Here is an 11,681-nt window from a genome sequence, read left to right as displayed (position 1 = left end):
AAATTAGTTCAGATATTGCATCAGGAACGAGAACAAATAGGAACACACGTGTTACAGAAATCGGCTTAATATTTCATATTTGTCGTCAAATTGAAGCGCTGAACAATTCCCATTTGATTCCATAAGATGTAAGTATAGTTATTGGATTCATTAAATATTGTAATTGTTCTTTATGAATACCAATTTTGCTACTCAAACATGGGCGTATGGAAACCGAACCCAAGGCCAAATTGTAAATTACAGTCCCATCTGCTACTATTGGCGTGGTATTAACTATGAAAAAGAATGGTCGAGTGTTTGAGAGTGTTGATTTCATGTTTGTTGAATTAAAGTCTGTCAAGAATCGTATCATAAACCTAACTTAAGTTGCAGTCGTCTATCTTATGTGTGCAAACAATATTTTTACTAATTGGAAATGGAAAATGGCTTTTCTAATTCAGTAATTGTCGTTCAAGTAGGGTGTCTGATTGCGCACCCGATGTTGTGTGCTAAAATTCTTCCCATAGAGATTGCACGCATCCCTATGCAGTCTACGTGCATTGCGCGACCGTGCAAAAAAAAGACAATTTTTTTTTTTCAATTTGAGATTCAAACCTTTATCTGTTATGATCCTGAAGGTGATACTCAATAAATGAGGTGTCATATGAAAGAGCAGGTGAATTCCAATATTTCCAAACTCAAAGGGGGGTCATCTTGAAATTCTAAAAATATCTTGGTCAAAACAGCAATTTAAACATTGTGTCCTGGCTAACTTTGAAGTTTGCCACTTTTGAGATATGACGCCCCGATCGATAAGTAGTCCCAGTCCTAAGGAATAATTCTATGCACTTATATTTTCGCTAGCCCCCAGGGATCACGAAAGATTACAGTTTAAAAATAACCTTCCCTCTGTTTGGTGGATCAGCTGATAAGGGGGCGTGCGCTCTGCTCAGACCAAACCATGGTTACATCGCGTAACATCTCCACGTACGAACGAAACCCGAAATTCAATTACACATTTTAGTGAATGAAAGTATGGCTAGCCATTCGGGCAATAGAACCCGGAAGTGCATACACGTTATAGTCGATGCACGTTGTCTCCGCGATATTGCCATTGACTATAACGTGTATTCACTTCCTCGTTTTTTTGCGCAAACGGTTAGCCATACTAGTCAATGGCAGATATCGCGGAGACAGCGTGGCTCAAGCTGCAGGGTGCGCATGACATGCGTACGCTATCCATACGCTTGCATATCGCGCGATAGAGCTGTTTGGCTAAATTTAGCAAAACAACATCACTCTGCGTGGATGTCTTTTTCGTCGATTCTGACCAAAATGATATGAATATACCAGCGTATTGGAGGGGATGTATCTTTTGATAGAAATATCGGTGAGACTTCAAATTTCAAATGTATTATTCTGATTAAATTTTTTATTCAAATATCAAACAAAAATGGTGAAAAACGATCCCAAATTGAAAATTGAAAAATCGTTCAGACACCCTATTATTAGCTTCGCAATCGCATTGACATCGTTGAAGTTAGAGAATGTGCGTGCGTGTGATAGACTAGCAAAGATGAAGCATGGAAGAATCGGAATTTGCACTTGATAAACGCAAAATTCTATCAAGATATTAACTAACTCCAGGAAGCTCCAACACCGGCGCAGAAGGCGTCGGAGCTTCGGGTCCGTGCATCAAAAAACATTCTAACAGCAGGTTGGGTGACATTATCTCAAAATGTGCAAAGGGAGTAATTACAATTTTGACTTACTAGGTTGCTCGACTCCTCTGGGCATCTAGCCGGCAACTTGAAATTATAATTTGAAGACGTCTTCGATGGGAAAAAGGGGGTGATTCTTCCATGTTGTTTCGTCAATTCAACCGGCGAAGAGAAAGTACGCACCAAGTACGCATGCGCGGTAGTACATACTTTCTCTTAGCCGGTTGAATCGACGAAACAACATGGAAGAATCGTTGGGATAGGACGAAGAATCACCCCCTTTTTCCCATTGAAGACTTCTTCAAATTATAATTTCAAGTTGCCGGCTAGATGCCCAGAGGAGTCGAGCAACCTAATAAGTCAAAATTGTAATTACTCCCTTTGCATATTTTGAGATGATGTCACCCAACCCGCTGTTAGAATGTTTTTTGATGCACGAACCCGAAGATCTGCATCGGAGTTAGATATTAACGTGATATGCTGGATACTCCATGGGATGCAGGAATTAAGCGCGCTGTTGTCACAATAAATCTTGTCTTTAATTAAGTAACTTAATTACATTTTCTGAATTACGTACATGAACGTTGTCATATTCTGATTATTGTGTGTATTTTTTCACGATGTCATGAAATCTTTGCAATCTTTGCAATCTTTTGAAGATAATTGTGTTAAAAGTTGGAAATGACTGGTGAACTGTCCATTCATACTTTTTGTTTATTATGTTCTAGAGATTAAAAAAACTAAAATTAAAATAAACAAATCAGACCTGAAACAAAAACAGACAAAGAAACAAAATAGATTAGGCCTTTTATTCATATTTTCTTATTTATTACTGTGATTTTGTTTCCTCCAGATTAAGCTCTACAATTTCCTGCAGATCAGTCTTAGAGCAGCGTAAGAAGAAGAAGCAGTCATGCCGATTTCGTGTCGATTCTACGAGCAGCACTTCCCAGAGGTGGAAGATGTGGTGATGGTGAAGGTCCGTTCCATTGCGGAGATGGGGGCGTACGTCCACCTCCTAGAGTACAATAAGATTGAGGGTATGATCCTGCTCAGTGAGCTGTCGAGAAGGCGTATCAGATCCATCAACAAACTCATCAGAGTGGACAGGGATGAGTGTGTCGTTGTCATCAGGGTGGATAAAGATAAAGGTGAGTTTTCTCTTCTCATATAATGCTGTTTAGGTACTGCAGCTTAGCAAAATGAAGTAGCCTGGGGGCAGTTTCTGGAAACCGTTGTAAGTCTAACATGTTAGACATCCTATTGAAATGTGTGTTATAGAATTAACAAGCGTTTCTATGGGATGTCCACAAACTTAGACTCATGACGGTTTAAAAAAACAGCACTACAAGACGTGTCCGGAATGCAATTTGTATTATTGTTGAAATCATGATTTTATGACACACAGATAGAACTATATTGTTATTATATATAAGTGGTAGTATACCATGTCGATAAAGAGTTAATATTGGGTAAACTGCCATTCAGATAGATTATTTTTCACATTACCTTCTGTCCAAGAAGTTAATGCATGTCAAGGTTGAATTTTTGATAATCCAATATTTTTCAATCTGTTTTATGACAGGTTACATTGATTTATCCAAGAGGAGAGTGTCAGCTGAGGAGATCAAAAAGTGTGAGGAGAAATATGCAAAGGCCAAAGCAGTAAGTCTAGTGTTCATTATATTCACTTAGCATGTTGCTAAGAGCTAGCAAGGAGGCCACTTTGGAAATATTTAGAGATAAAAAGAAATTTAGTTATCCAATATCCAATATGTAAAACAGATTTATTTCTGATCTTGTGTACCTGTATAAATATGTATGAATAAATAAATAAATAAATAAATTTAGTTCTGGTATTGAAAAAGAAAATTTGAATAGAGTCTTGTTGGTTTGGTGTCTGTAAAGTGTTATACATGTATCAAAAGATCTATGTACCAAATATTTTGTAGTTTGTAAACATTTCGGAGAAGAACTAAAAAATCAAGACGATCTTTTAATGCTGTCTACTTGAACCTCCAGCCCTCCCTACATGCCCCTTTGACGCTTCTTTGTACAAATATCGTGATTGCTTTCTTCTTGTTATAAAAGACAATATAGAATTGCATTTTTTATGAACTTGTACCCCTCTCTACTGTTACCTGCATATCATTTTGATATGCATGTTGGGGTTGAGAAAATGAAAGTAATATGTCACGATGGCAACTTTAATTCTATTCAGCATATAAATTGAAACAAAATTGATGAATATGAACAAGTCTCATTGAAAGTAATGGCTTTTGAAGTGAGCCATTGTGAGCCCTTCCATATCCTTTACTTTCATGTATTCAGCTCTTTAAGGATTAGCCTGTTTTGATTCCTTGTAGGTAAATAGTATCCTTAGACACGTGGGGGAGATCCTAGGCTACAGCAGCAACTCACAACTGGAAGAACTCTATCAACAGACGGCGTGGCACTTCGACCAGAAATACAAATCTGTTGGCTACGGAGCATATGAAGCCTTCAAGACGTGTGTAAAGTAAGTTTAAAGGGAACGTTGTCTTCTGGTTAAGGTGAAAAAAAGTTGGTGAGCTTTCTGAATCATTTTACGTCAGTTTGGAAGAACATCAGAGTAGAAATGTCCCTTGAAAACAGTTGCTGTCAAATGCCATCATATATGACAAGAAATGGCTGGTCTTTTGTTCAAGCTGTGGCTTTGCACATGAATGTATGTCAGAAATATTCTTTAGAGAAACATTCATCTACATTTGACACTCTTGACCCAGGTGTAATTTCGATGTTCTCTTTAAGTGGAAGAGGACTGTGCACTAATAATGGTTGCCAGAGCTAACAGGGTTATTATTTTCAAAGCACTATGGAAACAACTTGAGACTTTGGGTCACAGTGTGTTATGCAATAAATCTCTGGAATATTATTACTCATTGACGAGGGGAAATAAGTGTAATTATTTCTTAAGTCATTGGCTTTGGTATTACTTGTTGCCTAATTTGTTGTTTTTAATTTTTTTTTAATCTAGTGAGCCAGAGCTGCTAGCTGAATGCAATCTAGATGAGGAGACGCACAAAGTATTGTTGGAGAATATTGAAAGGAAACTCACACCCCAAGCAGTCAAGATCAGAGCAGGTATGGCATAAGAACTATTAGATTATTTTAAATCTCTTTTTTTAGATATATTGTAATTATTATTATATACCTCACTTAAGAAATCCAGCCATCTGATTGGTCGAATTGCATTCATAAACTTCAACTGTTCCTGTAAAATTCTCGGTAACCATGCATAAAACATTTCAATATTTTTAATAACCATGGTTATTAAAAAAAGTTGGTCAGCCTCCATGGTTACCCCATAGGTTTACATGTTAAAAAATGGTTTGAGCGATGGAGGATGCCGTATGTGTGCGAAGGATTGGTCGGTAATTTCAATACAATTGAATCTCGATCGATCTTACCGACAATTTTATCTTGCATTGTTGACATGAAGACGAAAATAAACTTCCAAAAACAAAAAAACAACATCTGCCGATAGATCTTGATCTAAGTTCGTGCCAATATGCATTGCAAAAGTAAAAGAAGAGTCCGTATATGGAGCTTTTGCGAAGCATTCATCACACGCGAAGCCGGTTTCAATCCATTTTAATGTATATATTGGAGAAAACTGCCAAGCATGTTAACGGCGGGCCATAGCCGAGTGGTCTAAGCGTTGGTTTTCGGTACACCTCTTGTTGTACGCAAGGGTTCGAATCCCGTCTTCGACAAAATTGATAAATATTTTTCATTTTTTAGTCTATTTTTTTTCGGCATATAAAAGTATTAATGACTGCTTTAATATTCGAGAAATAGTTGTTTTCATACGCTCTCGGGAAGGTTACAATTGGGCTATTCCCCTCGGCAAGCCTCGGGGAATAGCACAATTCTAACCTTCCCTTGAGCGTAATAAAACAACTATTTCTCTCAAAGCAGTCATTAATACTATACTAATAGTAATAATAATAATAATAATAATGATTACATTTATAGAGCGCTTTATACAGGCGTTTCTAAGCGCACAGGTGGTACAGTCCAACTCAGTATAATTATTCAACATGTTCAATACCTTAAAAGCAGCAAAATAAAATATATACTAATACAATACAATACAATTAAGTTGAATGGTATTAGCTAATTGTGTGCGCCTCCAGTATACTATAACTGATTTAAAAAGATGGCTTTTGAGAAGGGTTTTGAATGATTCAATGGATGAAGTAATGATGAAGCAATGATGAAGTACTTGTATTGAAATACTTATTCAAGTACATATACCTTTGATTCTATTTCTTTTAATCTTAAGCACAGATCCTTCCCTGAATGTGTAGTAGTTCACAGTATTTCATTTGTAAATATTATTTACTGTCACTTGAACAAACTGGCTTTCCTTTCTTTGTGTTGCTTTTTAAAACCTTACTACAAGCTAAATACTTGCCTCTACTTTTACCTCGTTCATTGTAAAAGTCCTGAGGAATTTATACATGGGAAGATCAATTGATTGGACTTGCATCTGTAATATGTTCCAACGTTTTTAGTTTTGCTTTAACAAGGTTTTTATACAACAATTTTGTTTTCTTCCTTTGGTTATGTGGAGTTTGTTATTATGAAGTTCTGCTGTACAACTTACTGCATTTTTTACTGTATTATAGGGAGACTACATGTTTGTATGTGCTAAGGCTGTGCAGTGTGCATAACCGTGTAATGAGGTACTCGAGTACACTCCCAGGTTTACAGGTGATTACTTGAATACTCGGACGCCATGTGAACGTGCAAAAAAAAAAAAAAAAAAAATGGCGGCCGATATTCGAGTACGAGAAATCGTACTCGAGTAGTTGTCAACAGTGCGAGTACTAGAGTATTTGAGTACTCGTCGCAGCCTTAGTATGTGCTTTGCTTCTTATTACTTTCTGTTATAATGCTTTTCCCTTACAGACATTGAGGTTGCATGTTATGGCTATGATGGTATCGATGCAGTAAAGGATGCCCTCACGAAAGGCTTGGATATGTCATCAGAAGAGATGCCCATCAAGGTATGAATTACATTTGGATGTTTTTCGATTTTGCCTGTTTGGAGCCAGAAGTGTGTTCTATCCAGAGTCAATGCACTATTGGCTACAAGTACCCAACCTTTAAATGTTCTTTGTCCCACTTGCAGGCCAACAAAAAAATGAATAGGTTAAATTGCAACGGCATTTGAAGATAAAACTTCCTTCAAAACAAAAGGGCTTGAAAATGTCTTTTTGTGGGAAAATAACGACCTTAGGTTTTCGAATCGAATTTAGGGATTGCAGTCCTTTTATCAAATAGTCTGATTTTCAGACACATGTTACGAATGGTTGTACGTTTTGTGCCGCGCAAAGACTCAATCAGTTCAATTTTGGCCATCACAAGAAGTGGGATATTGATATAGACGAATGCTCATGTACACTTTACAGCTCATTTTATGTATGTTATTACCAAAGAAAAAAAGAAATCAGTCAGTCACTCAATAGTGTATGATAGTGTAGTCTAGAAAGTAAACAGATTTCCTTGCATAATTTGAATACTAGGACACTGCTAACGTTTAAATTTCAGAAATAGGACAAGCACTTTATAAATAGAAGTGTATTTTAATTTCTTTGTCTTTCCGTCCCTCTACAGATCAACCTGATTGCCCCGCCCCAGTACGTGGTGACCACCCAGACGTTAGAGAGAGTTGAAGGTGTGGAGAAGCTCAAGGAAGCCATCGAAGCAATCAAAGAGAGCATTTTAAAGAGCGCTGGAGTCTTCAAGGTCATGATGGCGGTAAGTTTCCTCAGATAGGATGTACAGAGTAGGGCTCCCAGCTGTTCGAAATCATGAAATACAGTTAAATCTGCTTTAGTGACCACCTGTCTACAAAGACCACCTGTCTACAGAGACCACAATTTTTGTTTCCCTTGAAAATGGTTTCTCATTGAAACATGTTCTAAAGGAACCTGTCTACAAAGACCACTTTTTGTGTTTCCCTTGGGCAGCTGCTATAGACAGGTTTGACTGTACCCGGAAAATAAGTTGCATTCTTTTCCAGTCAGGAAAAATACAGGGAATTTAAGAAAACTTCCTGAAATCAGATAAAAATCAGGGAATTTCACCAGCTCCCAAAGAAAGAAAAAGGTCTCTCAAATTTTCTTAAATCTTGAGTTCAAACTGTATTCACGGAATGATGACATTCCATACTGGAAGTGCTTGAAACAATGATCCTGGCATTTTGAAACTCTACCATAGAGAAAATCAGGGACTGTTCTTTTCACGATATGCTTGAAAAGGGTTAAATCAATAAAAGAAAGCATCATGAAATGCGGTGGAGTCTTCAAGATCATGGTGGCGGTAAGTAGGACTCCCAGCTGTATTGGATGTAGAGAGAATTGAGGGTTTATTCTGAGGGGCATACAAATTGGGCTCACTAAATTTTAGACTTTGTTATTTCTTTTCTTTTTTTTTCCTTAACCCTTTTCCATTTTTGTTTAAAGTGCTTGTCATGAATCAATATACATGTACCTGAATAGTTCAACTTCTTTGGCTGCGATTCCTTTTGATTTCAAATGTCCTTTTAAGCTTAGTGCATCATATTATGAATATGTTTTTAATGTTTTTAACATGTATATTTTTAAATTTGTAGTTTTATGTTTTACTTGTATCACTAATAGATACATTTTATTTATACATTTTAAGAAACCCACCTCAAACCCAATTTATGATTATATATGATGGATTGTTTTGCTCAAATATTCAGTAACAATGATTATAGTTTTAAAGAAACATGAAAAGATATATTTCAAATCATAGACATAGTATTTTTATCAAACTGTCTCATTTTCCTATTTCTATGAAATATACATATTAGCATTTCTAAAAATAGTCATCATGATTTGAAAAATCAAACTCTATCCTTCTTTCTTCCTCTTTCTTATTTGAACCACAGCCTAAGGTTGTCACCGACACAGAGGAACAAGAGCTTGCCAGACATCTGGAGAACCTAGAGAAAGCAAACGCAGAGGTTGATGGAGACGACGATGGGGAAGAAATTGGAAACGAGGAAGACTAATTAGCGATTAAATCTAATTAGCAAATTACAATTAAACCTCATTTATTTATAACGTGAGCTTTAATAGGTGAGAGCTATAAAGTCATTAAGTCCATTAAAAAATTAATCTGAATGAAGGGCCAGTTACTACTTGACGATGAGGGTCGTGATATCAACTTTAAAAATAAAAATTGTTCCCTAATTGCTTCCCTCTTGTTAATTGGGAAAATGAACTGAAAATCATTCTCTTCAAACCTCAATTATTTGTGCTAACGAGCGTCCCCCTATCGTCTCAGTGGGATCGCTTGGCGAGCACCGCGACAGACCTCTATGATATTATGTTTTAGACAATATTATTCCTCCTTCCATGTGACATCAGTTCAGACGAGGTCATGTGTGCAGTATACTTTATGCTTGTTTGATTTGATAGAGCCACAATTATTTCATTGTTAGACTGCCCAGTGCCCACTTTTATAATTATTGTTATTATTGAATTATATGTTTCATATGTATGCATATAGTTTAATGTTATTGTGATCCTTCATGTTTGATCAAGCCCTTCTCGCTCTTGAGTTGTGATATACATGTACCCGGTATCTGAATGTTTTAGATAATGCATAAATGTCAAGAGTACATTCCTCAGAACTGACTTAATGACCCTTCTGTATAGATATTAGAAAATAAAACAAAACAGAGAGTACATGTACTTCCTAGTGAATTATTCTGGTTGAGGATTTGTTTCATTAATACTGGCTCACTACTCTTTTGTTTCGATTAGGGTTATTTTTCAATTTTATTTACTCTTTGAGTGTATTTCAGCTAGCCCTGTCCAATTTCAATGGCTGTTCTAATGAGGAATGTTGTCCAAGTTTGATCCTATTTGTCTTCTAATTTTATTTTATTTTTTCTTAGAGATTTCCTGTAAAATTGCATTCCATAATCGAATGTATTTTGGGAAATTCTGTTATTTTGCATACTAGGTAAAAGTTAGACATCGAGGTATTTCAGTCCAAGTAGAATGAAACTATTTGAACTGATAAGTCTTTATAAAACAATACAAAACAAAAACCATTTAATGTGAAAAAGATTGTATGTTGGTAATGTCAATTTCCATCTGTATGTAATGTATGCAAATTCAATTCAAACATTTCAACCAGACTTTGATTTAGACTCTTCAGTTTCATATTAATTAGAAGTACATGTACACATGCCTGTGTAATTATGTAAAAATGTGAAAGTACAACAATGTATTGTAACAAGATTCAAAATAAAGGAGACACTTGTACAGTGTCAACTTATTTGTACAGACAATAGATTGGATGAGGTGTGGTTTCTTTCTTCTATGAATTGAAATGAGCACATTCTATTTTTATTCTGCTTGTGCAATATTCAGGTAATATTTATTTCCATCACCACCATCATTTCAATTATCATCATGATTATGATCATCATCAACATTACCATCAACATTGCCATCATTTTTCATCATCACAATAGGTTACCAATCATCATTTTATCCTCATGATCTTCACCATCTTAGCCATAATCCTCCTCTTCCTCATCACCACCATTAGGCCTAAAAGAAAAAAAATGTATTGCCCTTTGCGACCGACCCAAAAATCTTGAAATCTTCGGTTGGCTTTTAAATTATTTTTTAAACCATTTTTTAGAGAAAAAAAATTGAAACATTCAAAACTGAGAAATGCCCAGAGAGGGAGAAAACAAGGGAACAAAAGAAGATTTTTGACTGACAAGCCCATGTTTTGGCACCTAAAGGGCAATACAACATATTTTATTTGTAGGCCATACCATCACCATCATCATCATCTTCTTATCTACTGCACAACAACCATCACCCATTAACGCCATGTGCTGGTTCTCTCTCCCACTACAATTCTGCATCTTTCATGCATCATCATCAAAGAAAGTAGACAAATCTTACCTCAAAAATAACTTTAAAGTAATTTTTATTTTGAATGATATTATACTGGAGAGCTGCTCTTTCTTGTTTAGATAAACAATTTATGGGTGCAATAATCTTCACGTCCAGAGTTAGTATATTGGAGGAAATAATAAAATTACAAAAAGTTGCATAAGGGATAAAAAATAAAGGAATAAATAGATTAAAAAATACAACCGCACAAATCAAAAAAATAAAAGATAAGAACATAGAAAGAGACCTGTAAGAAATGGTATAAAAACTAACGTAATATAAAAAAATAGAGCCAGTCAAATTGAGCAGTGAGCAGGATTTCTACCTATCTCTGTGTAATATCATCTTTTAGCAATCTTTATAGGTGTAATTATGATAAACTTTTTTTTTAGAGTACCCCACCCCCCTCCCCCCTCATATTAACAAATAAGAACAGACCATGTATATCACACTAACACTATACATGTACAAAGTACGATGTAATGGAATATTATTGTAAAACAAACCATTTTTACAGGTTGTTATGTGTCTTTTTATCAAAAAATACTAATCGTACTGGTAATGTAGATTTATTGGATAAAAATGCTTTATAAAAAAGTTATACAATTCTGGAACGACTTAAAATACTGCAATCTGGATAAAAATGTTGCATAGATGTATGATGGTGCATAGCACAAATCAGAATGCACATTATGTGGAGTTTATCTCCTAAATGCAAAACTTGATTTTCAAATACATGTACATGTAGCAAGCTAACACACCCTGAAATGCTTTAACATGAACATGTATGTTAGTATCAGCTGACCAACATAAAAAAGGAAGTAGCTTTCTGATTGGATAATAATCTGGGGTCAGGGGTCAGCTTCGTGTTTGAGTAGCTTGGAGAAGAGGTCAATCAATGTGAAGAAAAAAGAAGAAGAGCTTCACATGTCACATGAACTCCAGTAATGAAGCATCAGCTTCAAATATGACATTACAG

General features: G+C 35.7%; 1 protein-coding gene across 1 annotated transcript; it reads left to right on the top strand.

The window, feature by feature from the left end:
- Positions 1–7: 7 nt before the first annotated feature.
- On the top strand, positions 8–10,080 carry LOC105440607 (eukaryotic translation initiation factor 2 subunit 1-like). The gene is made up of 8 exons (XM_011670955.2): positions 8–128; positions 2,554–2,851; positions 3,286–3,365; positions 4,067–4,218; positions 4,717–4,823; positions 6,657–6,754; positions 7,365–7,508; positions 8,668–10,080. Exons 2-8 carry the CDS (start codon positions 2,614–2,616, stop codon positions 8,788–8,790), a joined length of 942 nt encoding a protein of 313 aa, XP_011669257.2. The 5' UTR covers positions 8–128; positions 2,554–2,613; the 3' UTR covers positions 8,791–10,080.
- The last annotated feature ends 1,601 nt before the right edge of the window (positions 10,081–11,681 follow it).

This window comes from Strongylocentrotus purpuratus, unplaced genomic scaffold (genome assembly GCF_000002235.5).
Source record: "Strongylocentrotus purpuratus isolate Spur 01 unplaced genomic scaffold, Spur_5.0 spur5_scaffold_13, whole genome shotgun sequence".
In the NCBI taxonomy this organism is placed as follows: domain Eukaryota; kingdom Metazoa; phylum Echinodermata; class Echinoidea; order Camarodonta; family Strongylocentrotidae; genus Strongylocentrotus; species Strongylocentrotus purpuratus.
The sequence above is the reverse complement of the archived record's forward strand: the minus strand, read 5'-3'. Positions and strand labels throughout refer to the sequence as shown.